The 16,277-nt window shown below is 42.1% G+C and overlaps 1 protein-coding gene across 1 annotated transcript; it reads left to right on the forward strand.

The window, feature by feature from the left end:
• The first annotated feature begins 5,708 nt into the window (after positions 1 to 5,708).
• LOC306748501 (E3 ubiquitin-protein ligase RNF19A-like) lies at positions 5,709 to 15,724 on the forward strand. The gene is made up of 9 exons (XM_079231676.1): positions 5,709 to 6,355; positions 9,048 to 9,256; positions 9,415 to 9,559; positions 9,790 to 9,952; positions 10,371 to 10,485; positions 10,802 to 10,960; positions 11,850 to 12,063; positions 12,291 to 12,434; positions 12,708 to 15,724. Exons 1-9 carry the CDS (start codon positions 5,748 to 5,750, stop codon positions 13,513 to 13,515), a joined length of 2,565 nt encoding a protein of 854 aa, XP_079087802.1. The 5' UTR covers positions 5,709 to 5,747; the 3' UTR covers positions 13,516 to 15,724.
• Positions 15,725 to 16,277: the final 553 nt, after the last annotated feature.

Consider the following 16,277-nt stretch of genomic DNA (forward strand, 5'->3'; position numbering starts at 1 on the left):
CCTCAGAATACATCCATGATGGAACTTTTCTCCTTTATCGTCCTTGTCAGATTCCCACTGTGCGGCATAGATGTCTCTCTATTCAGTAGGCTTATGGTATCTCCCTTTCTGTAGCTGTACTTTACCCTGTTGGCTAAATCAGATTGTTTTGTAAATAGTGCCTCAGGCATTCACTCCAGGCGCTCCTGTTCCATCTCTGTTGTACGTCAGATATTATTATTATACTTTGGCTGGCAGATAATAGGCTAAATAGAGATTCATTTCGCTACTGGGTTGTTTCGATGTCCAGCTAACAGAAAGTTGGCCCACAGCTGATTAATGCTTTGCCGTCTAACAATAACTTTCCCCAGTATTAATTTGCTTCAGAAGAATGTCTTGTGCTGTCGACAGCAGTTTCAGAAAAGCTGAAATATTTCCTCTCAATGTGGGAGGTAAACAAAACAAAAAAAAGTAGCTTTTCTATAGTTGTCACCCAGTCTCTGGGTTCTTACTTTGTCCCAAGCCATAATAACTGAATTCATTGTCAGGATCAGGAAGTCTGTCCTCCAGCTGGAATGTCAGCGGAAATTAGCGTACGTGACGAACACTTTGCAGAGAAATGCTTTGAGCCTCTCGTTTCCAGTGATGGAAGCTGATCATTGTACGTGGGATTTCTTTGAAGGCAGGCATAGGCTACCAAACTCGCAAGATCCCAGGAAGTTTACATTATCTATCCCTAATTTTGGATTTCAGCATTGAGAAACACTGCAGAGATTCCTTCTAAATACACTTAATTTGACCTCAAATTCATCGGGGCTCAATTACACTCCATTTGAAATCAACATTGTCTACCAAGATATCGAATCGGGTGTACAGTGTAGATCGTGTCAGGTGATGTGCACCACCAGAAATTGCGGCATCGTCAGCAATGTGATAAACTGAAAATAGCTCAACTACAGCTTTGCCAAAAATAGAAGTGGATTTGAAAAGACCCAAAATCCAATTCAACACACAGGAAATATCAGAGCGGGATGACGGTTGTGTCTGTTTAAAGTAGGTTTACCACGGCATGTGAATTAATTTTGATAAATGTTAATTATAAAGGCGGTTGGAAGCTGAGCGTTCATACTAGCACACTGGAAAATATTGTCAAATGAAGTTTGTGTGTTATATGTTCATGTAAAATACTTTGCATTGGCTTATTTGTCGTTATCACATTTTTTGTAACAATATCAAGTATCAGTATGGCAAAGAAACAAACACATTTTAAACAATTGCTTCCCTAAAGTATTTGCCTGATAGATGTAACTGCATGAACAAGTAAACCAATTGTGATTAATTCTGGCTTTGACCTAAAGTACAATGAAATAATTACATTTAGTATCGTGTTTGAAATTTTACACCATTTAAACGTTATCATTCGGTGATCATTCATCTTGTGAATTTGTCAATCTATGTAGTACTCTGGGAGAATACACATCTCACTTTTGAAACCACTTAATGGTTCGAGGATACCTTTTCTCTGGCGCTGTCTTATGTATTTGGTAATGAATAGTTCCAGAATCGCATCTGTAGTTGGGGCTTGTTGGCCATTGCTTTGTTTTATTTGCACTCCTGTTTACTTTAGAAGCAGAAGACATGCAGTGGAACATTGTTAATGTTAATATTCAGGAAAGTATGTTTCTTTGTGAAAGTGTAGTATTCGTATTCAGCATATTAATAGTGTTCAAAAAGTGAACAGGTACTGACTGGTATAATTAAACGTAACATTGCAGTCCAGCTTTGTACCTAATTGTCTCTACAAAATTACAGGCAATGGAAACCTGGATTCATTTCGTTAATTGCAATACAAGAGCCAACGTTATTGCTTTGTGGTCTGGAGGGCCATACTTGTTTAACCCATTACCACTGCAGCATCAAGTCATACATTTTGTCTCTACTTTTCCTCTTGTCCAGCTTGACACAAATTACAACGTGGGTAAAATAAAATAAAAAAATGCAGTAACCTTTCATTGAACCGTCTCTTCAGGAGCAACCTCATATTTAGATCACACTTCAATGGTTGTCACGATGTAGCATCAGCTGATGGGATTTCTTTTAAGAGCTCACGGAAGGTGGAAACCATTCATTCTGCCGTAGCAGGCGTCCCTCTCTCCCCCGGGGGGTTGTCTCAGGAACTGGGACACCATCCTAGTGTGTGAGAGCTGCGGTTGCATGCGATTGGCCTTGAGCCACACAACTTGAATACATGCATGTGCGTGCACGAACACAAACGCATGCACACTGACCACAGTCGCATTGGAAAGTCCCACTCACTCTCGGTACAGCGCCGAGGCAGGCTTTTCCAGTTTAATTACGCCCTGGGAGTGTAATTTCACATTGAGTTGCGGGTTGCTTGTGATTGCTTCTCCGTCTTGTTAAAAATGTCCTCTTGCTCACATGACTTGGCTAGTTGACCAAATAGCTTGTTATGACGTGGAATTATATTGTTAGGACTTCACTTTAGCCAGATGGACCTCACAGTGGAAGTTATTAAGTTAAGCTGTCTGGTCACTGACCTAACATTAGAAACATGTGTTATTGGAACAAGACAGACTTCAGTGCTAGGAGGTCTTTTAATTTGCAAGTTTATAGAGGTTACGAGATAATGTGAAGCTCCTATTTCACAAAATACTTTCTCCAAATTCGGTAGTATGTCTTTGGGAGCTGATAGCATCTTTTTGCTCCTTTTTTATTTTCTGAAGGATATCCTCTTTGTGACGCACATCAAGGAAGTAGTACCAGCAAACTGTTTGATGTGTCTGTCTCACGTCACCTCACATCATCCCACGTCGCTAAACCCACTGGGGTTTTGTGTTACTTGAATTTCAGATGTCATATGCAGGCTTTGGGTTTTTATTGTCACTGTTAAACTTTCAGATCGAGCCATTAAAACACTTTATTCTTTACAGCATGGCTGCAGTGCTACTGGCTTAATGACTCACAATAAAAATATTAAAAAAATTCCACTGCTAATTCTTTTTTGATCAACGCTGAAATGCAAATGTGTATTACAGTTTTCAATAGTTGGTCCCATCAAACTACAGTTTAGTTTTTCTGGTGTCATGACTGAATCGAGAGCAGCTCTACTACCTGAAGTGTTGTTTCTAAGTCCTAACAGCGCTGTTATCTCTTTTATATCACACTGTTGGTACTCTGAATGTGACCTCAAAGGAAGTAAAAGTACTAGATGTTTACACTGCCCATATTTTATAGCTCTTTTTTTTTATTGTGTTATGATCAAGGTGTGTGGAGTAGACTGAACGTCAACACTAAGGGATTAATGATTCATTTCTTGACCTGTGTCCGTGACGAATGTGGTCTTTCCACAGAGCACATTTTTAGGCTCAAGCGGTTGATTAATCAAGTGTGCATAGAATACCTACGTGAACCTAAGTGTCGTCGGTGAGCCCGTTTCATCTTTCACCTCATATTTACGTCTACACTCCAGTATTTCCCACTTCTAGCAAACTGCAGGAGCTCTTGTGTAGCTGAGCTGATCAGAGAGGTGGAATAGTGAGACCACCGTATCAGAAATGTGTCAAGAGCCAGTTGAGATGAATTGCAGTGTGATTACATTTACACTACACACCACAGGCTGAAGGATGGGCATTCACACCTATTTCTAGAGTCGACTTGTGATCAAATCGCCCAATAATGCATGTCGGTACTAGTTGTTGGATGCAGAATTTAGTTTAACTTCTAATATTTTGAGAGTCTAAACACGTGCAGGAAGGCAAGGCAAGTTTATTTGTATAGCACATTTCAACAACAAGGCGATTCAAAGTGCTTCACATAAAACCATTAAAAGCATCAAAACATAATGCAGATTTAAAAACAAGGCACCTGTTGACTCACTCTAAGTTATAGCTGTACAGCTAAAACACTAAAGTAGCTGTAGTAAAACTTAACTGCTGCCTGCCTGCATGTCATCATGCGGGGAGATAAACCGCAGCCAGTCAGAAGAAGGTTTGTAGGTTAAGAGAGTGAGAGTCTGTGCTTTGCAGTATTGCTGTCTCGATTGAGATTTGCGGCAGGCTCGTTAACTAGTCAGTTTTTGGCTCCCTCTGGAATTTTCCTGAAATTAGTCTCCTATGTCAAACACAAGTTTAGAGCATAGGTTTGTCAAGTGCCAACTCTGAGTTGTCTCCGAAATTCCTGATTCGGGGAAAGCCCGGATTCAAAGTCCTGTGTCTTAAACCTAGTGAGCAGTTCAAATAGAGATTGAACTAATCTCTCTACCAGGCCACAAAATGTGTTTCAATAGCAGTAACGTGTTGAAATGAACTAATAAACCAGCATTGTAAATTGTGCCTCTCATGGTCCAACACTAGGGAGATGAGAGTATTTTGTAATAACCTCTCTGGCCCTCAGCTGCAGCACCTCTTGCTGATGTCGTCCGTTTTTCCATTTTCGGACATTTTGTTGTTTTCCAAATGGGATATGAGTTTCGGACAAACGTCAAGACGTGATACAAAAAACATTTTTTCCATTTTAAAGTGAATTTCGGACTGAAAAATTGCCAAACCTTTTCTCGTAGAGTGCAAGAGTTTAGCGTTCAAATCTATTAGTTCCCACTGGCCACTTATTTTTCCAGATGTTTTTTTTTTTTTTTTTTACCACTGAGTGTTCTTGTTGCTACAAGGTGCAGCACAGAATCAGGCACCAACGCTTGAGTGTTGAAGAAATGCAAATAATAAAACATTAGCACTCATTTTTCTTCGGCTTCTTCCCTTAGTTGGTCTCTGTAGGAATGAGTCTAAGGCAGAGAAGTTTATCCAAAACATGTAAATGCATCTCTTGGATCTGTCAACTCTATGGAAGTCTGCATCTCTGCAGAGCACCGAACCCACAAACTGTTGCTTCATTTCAGAATGAAATGTGCTCATTACTTGAAAGTCAGTGCTACTTTAAATACTTGTACTATTTTGGTTCTGTGTAGCATCACCTTCAAACATATATCCTTCCGTTCCTCTATAAACTACTTGCACACTGCTCTCAAACAAGATGAGTTATGCTTCGGTTGTTCATATTGTGTAAAAGAAGAGCATGTGGAAGCACTTGAGACGAGGTGTGGCCACTCTAGAGACGTACTGACACAGCTGTGGCCCCGTCTGAGATACATAATGGAAAAAAAACACAAGGTTTTTGTCTTGTTTTGTCGACACATGTCTAACGCACGCTCTCCAGGGAAAGCCTGCAGATGTTTAATGTCAGCAATTGCACATGCATGAACACACAAACACAGAAGATGCGCCTGAAAAGATGCCTGAAGCCTGCCATGAAACTCTTATTTAAAAAAGGGGTCTTCCCATAACACACAAGCCAGTGAACGCCTCAATGAGAGCAGTCTTGTCTTAGATTTTGTCAGATTTATTTCATGCCGTAACTCCAGTTCTTGTTATCCATCTTGAGTCATCCAAGTGCTGCAGAACATTAAAAGCTAATGCATTCAGCTTTGGCGCTGTACCTGATTTTCATTTTTTCTGTCTCTGTCAGGTTTATGTATTGGATCTGAACATCTACATATCATCGCTTTGATTGAAACCATGGACCGACCACGACAGACTTCCAGACCTCCAATAGCAGCGTCCAGCAACAGCAACACAGCCCCCTCGGCTGACCATCCTTTCCTTTAAACCCTAGTCCCTCTCTACATTTCCCTCCCTCCCTCTCCCAGTCCTGATGTGGTGATTTCTGGTCGTACCACCAGCACCCCTTCTGGCGTAATGAGCAGCCTGTACCAGCAGCATCATGGCAGCACAGGCTCAGAGCGAGACCTCCACTCTGCCGCCTCCTCTGTTAGCCTCCCTTCAATTAGAAAGACCCCCAAAAAGCGCCGCCTGTCCCTCCACTCACTCTTCAGCCGCCGCCGTCGGCCTGACCGCGACCCCAAGCGCAAGTCCAGGCCTCTGCAGGCCGCAGCTGGTATGGACGCCATTGTCAGCACGGAAAGCGTCCAGTCAGAGACGGTCCATGATAAAACCTCTGCCCACTGTGCACTGGCTGCAGCATCCACTTCATCACTGTCGGGTTCTTCATCCGAGCTGCTGGAGTGCCCTCTGTGCCTACTGCGCCACGCACGCGAGCTCTTCCCAGACATCATGACCTGCCACCACCGCTCCTGTGCAGACTGCCTGCGACAGTATCTGCGCATCGAGATCTCTGAGTCGCGCGTCAACATCTGCTGCCCCGAGTGCGCCGAGCGCTTCAATCCCCACGACATCCAGATAATCCTGGGGGACCGAGCCATCATGGAGAAGTACGAGGAGTTCATGCTGAGGAGGTGGCTGGTGGCTGAACCCGACTGCCGCTGGTGCCCGGCCCCCGACTGCGGGTAAGAACGAGAGCTGAGCAGTTCTATAGGCTCCTCATAGATTAACACTTGAGGTCAACCTGCGCTTTACATGAAATGTGACTCACCAGCTGAGTTGATATAAAGTTAACCTAACATTAATGGCAACAAAGCCAGTTAACCCTAAAACATCAAGCATGTGGGATTATTTCCACACAAGCTTCCACTTTGCTAAATATAAAAAAAAAATCTATTTGGGTTACCTGAGATGTGCTTGATGTTTTTGTTCTTTTGAACTACACAAGTCCAAAAATAACATAGCAAGCAGCTGCATTTTAAAAAAAGCTTCAAGGCTGTAAACTGGCCATTTGAAGTTCGCCCAGCTTCTGCATTGATGCCTGAGTTATAAATAACTCGTAGCAGTAATAGACCTGTTTGTCAGCCTCATGAGTCAGCCAAAAAGACGTGAGCAGCAAGGGATGATGACGCCTATTGTGATCAGACCGTACCTGGAATTCTTCTAACCACAGAACGACTAAAGCTGGTAGTGACTTACCTGTTTTAAAAATAATAATCATTGCCACTCATTTATAGTTTGTTTACTGTAAAGCACTTTCTAGAAAGTTACAAAGTGCTTCATAGTAAAACAGAGGGACCAATGCATTATGCTAAAATAAGGAAACTGCAGGACCAGAAAATATAAGAGCACCACACATAATAAACAGTAAAATACAAACTCACAGTTATTGGATTTGAGTATTTGGCAATGTAAATTATTATCTTGAGTTCAGATGGGTGTCTGCTAACCTCAGTCCACTCCTTCAGACTCTGCTCAAAAAAAATAATCATCATTCAGTCATTGAAACTCTATTGATTCTCTGAGGAGGAGATTGTTGTTCTGGTTTCCGTCTTTCACAAAGAGGTGGTGGTGGTGGTGGAGTTGAGGGTCAGGTCAGGGTCTCGTATGTTTGGAGCTGTTAGGCATTCAACAGCTTGCTCACAGAGGCCTGAACTGAAGCTGATGTTGTTCTGCTCTCTGTGCTCACGAGGTCAGCCTGCTTAACCTGTTGTCTGGCCATGACAACCACCAGGCATGCAGCATAATCGCTGCTGTTTATCTGCACTCGCTGCAGTCTTTTTTACTTCTTTTTTTTTGTTTGTTGTTTTGTTTTGCTCATGCTGGCAGTATTGTTTTTAAGAAAATTGTTCATGTATAGTGCTTCATAGAGTTTTGGAGCAGTTACCAAGCAACATTCCCAGCATTCAGTTCATCATTGTTGGTTCAGTTTTGAGTGATTGCTGAATTCGGTAATGGCTCTGTCTCTCTCTGTCTCTCTCTGTCTTTCTCTGTCTCTATGTCTCTCTGTCTTTCTGTCTGTCACTTTCTCTTTCTCTTTGTTGCATGAACACTGCTGACCCTGTCTGTAAGAATAATGGCTCTTTCATAAGCTTGTTTCAGCTCTTCTTGCTCTCGTCATCTAATCAGTTTCGTTTTGGCTCAGTGTCACACACTCCTCCGGTAAATGCTGTCGCTCCTATTGGTGTATAATTACTTGTGCAAGATATTGGGTCAAATGTAAGTAATCCTCCTTGACGTGAAGAGAATGTAGAGTCTTGACTCCACAGTGGTGTCCTACATATTTCTTCCATTCAGAAGTTCTCCCATCCACGTTACGACTTACACACCATTTGCCATAGTTTTTGCCTCACCCAGGTGTTAGTGGAGCCTGTCTGGACACTGTCTAGACAGAATGGTCTCCAGGTGTATGGTGCCCACACTCATCACCCCTGATACTGGACTGCAAAGCGGGTCAGTTTCTAGGGAACATTAATAAAAAGGCATCGTAAAAGGATGCCATGACGTCAGCTACACTTGTTTATGTTTCCGTCAGCTGACAGGAACCCAGAAGAAAGTCCTCCCTTACTGAGGGTGAACGTAGTTGGAGGTTTTAACCATAATCGTGCAAAGAAAGGCTTGTGATGAACCTCGTCTCCCAGCTCTACTGTAAACTAGATTGGATCTCAGTGCATTAGAAACAGATTAAGAACTTTTTGTCAAGTCATCTCTCAAGTAGGGCTGCAACTAAGGATTATTCTTCATTCTCAATTAATCTCCCAAATATCTTCTTTATTAATCATTTGGTCTAAAAAAAACTGACGATGCCCAGTGTTTTGTTAGACTAAGTCTAAAGCCCAAATATATTAAACTTACTGTACTGCAGTGCCAGTGTGTCCCGTTGCATGATATTTGCCTGTTTATAACAAAACAGTTTGCAAACTTTGCCTCGATAATAAGATCATGCTGTTTACCTTACAATTACTCTGAAATAGACCACTGTTATGATTGATGACTCCGGTGGGAGGCAGTCATGCAGAACTGATTGTGCCAGTACAGACGAATTGGAACAGAGCTCATCGGGGGAAATCATGGAAAGTCAGCTAGTTTCCTGTGTTTATGTAACCAACGCTTCTCAACGTGTTGGAATCCTGGCGACGTGAATAGCAGCAGTGTATACTGTGAGAGTCTATTGGATTATGGGATTTAAACACACTAGAAACTGCTCCTTAGTTTTACCCACTCTAGTTTTATACTCCTGCACATCCCTCCACTAGTTATTTTATCCCTGCTGCCCCCTAGTGTTGTGCTAAACTACTACATCCATGCTTTTCTATCAGCAAATACTAACCACCATTTTGGCTGATTATTATTATTTTTTTTCTTCCTCTCTCTCAGTTACGCCGTTATTGCGTTTGGCTGTGCCAGCTGCCCGAAGATCACCTGTGGGCGTGAGGGCTGTGGGACAGAGTTCTGCTACCACTGCAAACAGCTGTGGCATCCCAACCAGACATGTGACACCGCACGGCAACAAAGGGCCCAAACCCTCCGGTTGAGAAATTTCAGGTCCTCCTCCCTCAGCTACAGCCAAGAGAGTGGCGCCGCAGGTAACCTACAAATAAATACCTGCGCTCAAACTCACACACACTGTATTCAGCACACCCATCTCCTTTTTCAGCCACAATATGCACTAAAAATACTCGCCCCAAAATACTGTATGCAAAATGCTTCAGCTGCTTTTCCCTCAACCGTCGACCCCACCTAGGTGACGACATCAAGCCATGCCCTCGTTGTGCTGCCTACATCATCAAGATGAACGATGGAAGCTGTAATCACATGACCTGTGCAGTCTGCGGCTGTGAGTTTTGCTGGCTGTGTATGAAGGAGATCTCTGACCTGCATTATTTAAGGTGAGACAAAAACAACTGCTCATCTGCCCTCATTAATTACTCCGGTTTAATCATCTTTAGTTGTCGACTGTCACTTTTGTGCACTAATAAATATAATGATTTCTATTTAAAATAATAATAACTCTCAGTAATTACTTTAGCTATGATTCAGCCCTAGATGTACTAGTTATTATAAACATGATATACACATACACTATCTGTTTGCTCTGACAACCCATTTCCTCTCTCAGTCCATCAGGCTGCACCTTCTGGGGGAAGAAGCCCTGGAGCAGAAAGAAGAAGATCCTCTGGCAGCTCGGCACGTTGGTGGGTGCACCCGTGGGCATCGCCCTCATAGCCGGCATTGCCATCCCTGCAATGATCATTGGCATCCCGGTCTATGTGGGCAGAAAGGTGAGAGCTAACACCCGGCTGTTGAGGAGGGACATGGAACAATCGGGGTCAAAACCCAACGTTTTTTCAGATGAAGGCATCGAACTACAACGTGAGATGGAATACACATGCTCACAGAAGACCACAAAAACACTTCAAACTTAAATAACTTTGGGTCACTTTAATCACTTCAACTGGTGCAATTTGAATACATTGTTATTTCGTCTGCATATACAATATTGCTATTGTGAATTATTTTTTCTTTACTGTTTTTATTACTGTTTTACTGTTTATTTATATTACTTGTTTTTTATTTTACCATGTGTCTCTTGTGTGCACTGCTGCTGTAATCCTGCAATTGCCCCACTGCAGGACTAATAAAGGATTATCTTATTTTATCTTATTTTATGTATATAGTCTAAATGATTTTCCTCCTCAGATCCATAATCGCTATGAGGGCAAGGACATCTCTAAACACAAGAGGAACCTGGTAATAGCCGGTGGCGTGACGCTGTCTGTGATCGTGTCGCCTGTGGTAGCAGCAGTCACTGTTGGTAAGAAAGAAGTTTTTTTTCCTTTCTTTTCCCTCATGACTTTTCCCATCTGTTTATCAACAACATTTAGATTATTTTTAAAGGATTTTTTGTGGGTTGCTAGGATAAAGCCGTATAAAAGCATCATCTGGTTTGGAAATTGTCCTAAAACATTTGTCACATGCTGTTCTTTTCTTTTCTGCTTCTTGAAGCGCTTGAAAGTGCTGGGAATTTCTTTCACAGTGTTTGGAAATGAATATGCTTTACATTTATGTTAACCATTGAACCCTGATAAAATCTCCACTATTTAAGTGTGTGTTTACATTGTGTTGTTTAGGTATTGGTGTTCCCATAATGCTGGCGTACGTCTACGGAGTTGTCCCAATCTCTCTGTGCCGAAGCGGCGGCTGTGGAGTGTCTGCTCTCCATGGCAAAGGGGTGCGAATAGAGTTTGACGATGAAAATGACAACATAGGCAGCAGGGCGGCAGCCACAGGTGAGCATCTGGAACCAAAGCAATGCCACTGATTTCCTACGTGTTGCCAGGAGTATTCTGAATGAATAGTAAGAGCCGGAAGTACACTTAAACTTTATTTGTCTTTCAGTCCGTTAAAACAGACCGAACACAGACATAAAAATATGTAAAACAATTAGCACATATTAAACAATTCAAATCAAATCAAATGCTTTTGTTAAACCTTTATTACTACATTCCATAATGACCAACATTTGCTTGTATATTATAAACACACTCTCCTGCCATACAGTCACTGTAGCGGGATTTATTAGTCATTATTATTGCCACAATAATCTTGATTTATGTCCAGCTCCTATATATTTGGAAAATACCAGCAGCTTTTCCGCAACACAAGGAGTTGTGGAAGCTGTGTGCGCTGGCACATGCAACTCTGTTTGGCTTGCTGAAGTACACCTACGCCCGTCAGTGCCTTTTGTGTGTACATATGGATTATTCATAGCCAGTGAATTGACAAAACGCTGTATGGGTGTTTGAGGTGTGCACTGCTGTGAAATGACGCATGTTTTTCCTGTCGTATGTTCGTCACTGTGAAGCTGGCGGTTGTGTGAGGTCAAGCTTGTCTTGCTTTCCCAGGAGGTGTTTAGGGTGAGGGATTGTACTTTTCAATTAATTTAGTCAGTCATAGATGTAACTTCAGAGGAATGAACTTTTGGACCCTGGCATCAATATCATTTTAGTTTGCTGTTATTTGGAGTCAACGGTCCCGATTCTTCTTTATGGCTCAATCTGTAGTTCCCTCCTCCTCATTTTTACCCATGACTTTCTGCTTTCTTTGCTGCACATTATGACTCTTATTTGCCAGTTAAAAATTACTCTAAATTAACAAAACTTCCCCCTTTCTCCTCAGACACAACCTCCGTGGCCGAGACTCGGCTCAACAATCCCAGCCTCGGAGATGGAGCGAGTGTCGGTGGCCTTACGGGCCTGAGTGTCAGTGGGAGCCACATGGAGCGCTGCGGCATGAACTCCACTCAGCGGGACAACATGAGCGACAACGCCAGCACCACGGCCCTCGCTGGGACCAGCATCACAGGCAGCCTCTCTGGCAGCTGCTACAACAGGTAATACAGCTGGATGAACTCTGCGTCGCTGTACATTTTCATTGAGAAAAGTGTTGGTTCATGTTGATTATTTTGAGATAATAATATTCGGTTTGGCCGAGTGGATAGATTTCATAGTATTGTCTTAGTATCTACCTTTGTGTTCTCCCATACTGGATAAAGCAAACATGCAGCGTCTCATTGAGATGTAATACATTTTTACATTTAGTTTCAAATGTTATTTCCAGGATGGAAGTGCAGGCTGATGTCCAGAAGGAGCGCTGCAGTCTGAGCGGGGAGTCAGCCACCTTCAGTCTTGGGACAATCAGTGACAACGCAAGCACAAAAGCCATGGCAGGATCCATCCTCAATGCCTATATGCCTCTGGAAAGGTCAGGAATCAGCATACTCATCCTACTTTTCACATTTCTGACCTACTTTTAAAAAGAATCCCTGTCCTAGTTTTTCTCGTACCTTGCGCCAGAAGCCTTGCCGTAAAATAGTTTGAAGGAAAGTAATTGTGTGTTTTATTTACTGTTTGCTTTCTGCTTTAGTAGGAAAAGATGCTAGAAGCACATAAAAACAGTTAATTCTTAATAAATATGCTTGTGAATGTGCATATGTGCCAAAGATAGTTGTCGTAAAAGCGTGATCTTATTTTGCAGAGACAATAGTCTGGATGTTCAGACCGACGTGGAGTCCAAACAGGAGAAGGTGAGGCACTGCAGCGCCAGCAGCAGCCTGGATGGGGCCAGCTGTAGCAGCAGCACTGCCGGCCTTAAAGGTGCTAGCGGTGGCACATGCGCGTGTTCCTCCGTTGGCTGCTGTGCGCAGCACGACAACCAGTGCTGCCCCTCGTCCCCCTGGTCAAAGGAACCCTCCACTTCAGGGAGCATAAAGAGAAGTGGAAAGCTTTGGAAAAGAGCCAGCAGCAGCAACAAAGGAGACTCAAAGATGAACGAGACACGAGGAGATATGGACGCTCAGCTTCTGGAGCAGCGCAGCACCAACTCCTCTGAGTTTGATTCGCCCTCTCTGAGTGGCAGCCTGCCCTCAGTGGCCGACTCGCACTGTAGCCACTTCTCCTCAGAGCTCAGCTGCTTGGACCTTGAGACCTCAAGACCGCCTCATCTGTCCGGCTCCGCCCCAACGGACCCCCACCTTCATCATCCCGCCACCGCCTTCAAAGACGTCACCATCGCACCCATGCCCGAGGTGGAGAACGACCGCCTGGAGCATTATCCACCTCAGAGTAGCCACGCGGCCTTCCCCCACCGCCTGCTATCGTCATCGCCACCTGCTTCACCGAAAGAGGAAAGTAGCGGGACGTTTCTACACATCAGTGAGGAGAGTGGATGCGCCATCGCAGACACGGAGCCGGAGAAGGATAAGAGAATAAAGGAGACCACCAAAAACTCTGCCGCACAGCCTGTAAGCCCGACAAGAAACCGCTGTATACAAACGGAAATCTAAAGAAGCACTCCTGTTCTTTGGGCGTTGGTGGTGGTACCACTGCTAGCTCAGATAGCCTTATCACATAATTTCACTGTTCATCGAAGCCCCACTAATTGTCTTGGGAAGCCGGCGGTTGAGTTTAAAGTTATACGTTTAAATCTAATCATATTTTTACCTGCTCTGGGTGCAGGCAGGACTATTGTGTGAATGTCAGTCCATACAGTAACAGAGAGGGAGAGAGAATTGTGAATATAATAAATGGGAGCACGGTAAAGTCAAAGCAGATCAGTGGGTTTGGTTCTTCAGTGACAGGACAAGCCAGACATGTGTGAACCAGAAGTTTCAGCCTGTTGTTGAAACGTCAACTGGAGCGACAAGGCTTTGAGTAGGTGGAGTTGAATGTATGTGGACAGGTTGTAAAGTAGGATATAGGGGCGACCTGCACAGGCTGACCCCTGAATGATGTTCTGAATACAAACTTTTTATTTTATTTTACTCTTTTATTGATGCTTACAAAAAGCAGAAGTGATAAAGCTGAATGGGAGAAAGTCAAATGTGGGATACTCTTTACAATACTAAGTTGAGCTGCTATTTTAAAGCCTAAACCTATCCTCCCTCATGACATCTGCAGAAATCTGGTTTGCATGTGTCGGGGATGGATGTGTCATCACTGTGGGCCACCGCTGTGCCGCCATCATTCTGTGACTTCCTAAAACGGCATGAGAAACAACACAGTTGAGGGATTGTTGCACTTGAGAGGGACCAGGCCGTGCCGTAACAAATTATATTTTTCCATAATCATCTACAAGAAAAGAAAAAAATATTATTGTTATTATTTTAAAAATGTGACTCCTGATTCTTCGTGCTTTGTCTTTGCTTATTTTTATTTTCCATTTTGGAAAGTTGATTTTATTGTTGAAGCCCTGTGTTGGGTCCAAGCTTTTTAGTATGATCTAAAAAGTATGAGGAGTTGTGTTGGCAACGGGTCAAAGTGTAGCACCTTTTTAAATAAAGTGGATTTAAGACGGTTGCCATCTTCATAAGCCTGCACTGGTAAAATAATAGTTTTTTATTTGTGGTTGCACCTGTGCAAATGTAACCATCACTGCAATTTTTTGTACATTATGGATTTTTGAGAAGTATATTAAAGAAAGGGGATTTTAAGTTATTCCTTGTAAATGGAACTAAGAAAGGCCCAATCTTTAAATTTGTAACTAGCATTTCTTAAAAAAATATTTCAGGGCTCGTTTCAGTGATCTTTCACTAAAACGTTAAACAAACAATTAATTTGCAATAAAAAAAAGAAGCTTTTAAATAACTATTCACATGATAAGATTTGTCCAGTCAAGGGCTCACATCCACTTACTAACTATAGCAAAAACAAACTCTCATACAGGTAAAGGTGCAATGATAAACTCTTGTGTCTTTGAGCACATACAGCTATCTGTGATTTCATATTCAGTAGTGAATGTATGATGATAATAGGGTTACATTTTTGATTTTCCCTCAGTAGTATCCACATCAAAACATAATTTTTGATTCAGAGCTTTGGGTGTATTTTAACTCTTTTCTTAAATCCTTGCAAATGATTATTGCAAATATATTATTTTTTTTTGGACCCACAGTGCCTTTTGGGGAAAAATCATTTGTATAGTGTTTTTATTTCCTCATTCTGTAAGTCTTCGAATAATAATAAAAAAAAAATCATGAGAATAATAATATGAATTGTTTCATAAAATGCTTGAAACTTGACACTAAATTCTCATCTTCCCCTGAGTGCTGCTCAGCCGACCAAAGACTGCTCTCAGGCCACTACAGTAAACCTGGTTCTGGAGCAGTACTTTAAATCTCACACACCAAAACATTTGTGAGGTTTATTTTTAGGAATATCATTTAGAAAATATTTCCCTCAAGTAGCCAAAGTCAGTTCATCTGTGTGGTCAGTCGGCTCTTGTTGGCAATAAACCCCCGTTTATCCAAAGCAATCGATCTGCAGCATCGAGTTAAGAGTTGTGGTGCACCTCGTATGCCTCCAGCTGCAGGATATTCCCTTCTGTTAAATATGCGTATTAAATTCCTGTGAGTTTTATATTATTATTTGAAGACTAGTGCCAGGTCTATTTTCTAACTTGGTCGAAAGAAGCCTATGCTATTTGAAAAACAATATATTCCCTAATTATTTGCTTTATTATGTGCATGTAAATGCATATCCTTAAACAATAAACATTTGCAATCTAGCTTGTTGTCTGTATATTTTTACATGGAAATTATTTTGTTATACTTCATGCTGCTAAGTATTGGCGACTGTATGACATCGGATCAGCTTGACTTTAACAGGTGTGGGTTGAGTTTATTCTAACGAGCAAAGTGGCCAGCAATTTTGTTGCAGTGTTTTTGTTGTTTCTCTACAATCAAGCCACAGAAACAAAAGGCACATTAAAGCATTCATATAGCAGTTTATTATTTACATTTGCATCCTCAAACTATTTACATACAGTACATGCTCTTACATTCCACAAAGCAACACGTCAAGCCTCATATCGGGTGTTTTCATTGAGTTGAGATTGTTAGGCTTTTATTTAGACAATACAAGGGAAAAAATGGTTAAAGGGTAAAATAAGATTGGACATATTAATAAATACATCAAAGTATGAAAGGAATTAAAGTTGTGGCACATTGTGCTGTACAAAGATTTACATTGTTTAGAGATGGGAGATTTAAAAGAAGGATATTTAAAATGCCCCCCAGCACACCAACACAGGTGTTTTCAGTTAATTAGA

This window comes from Taurulus bubalis (genome assembly GCF_910589615.1).
Source record: "Taurulus bubalis genome assembly, chromosome: 16".
Taxonomy (NCBI): Eukaryota; Metazoa; Chordata; class Actinopteri; order Perciformes; family Cottidae; genus Taurulus; species Taurulus bubalis.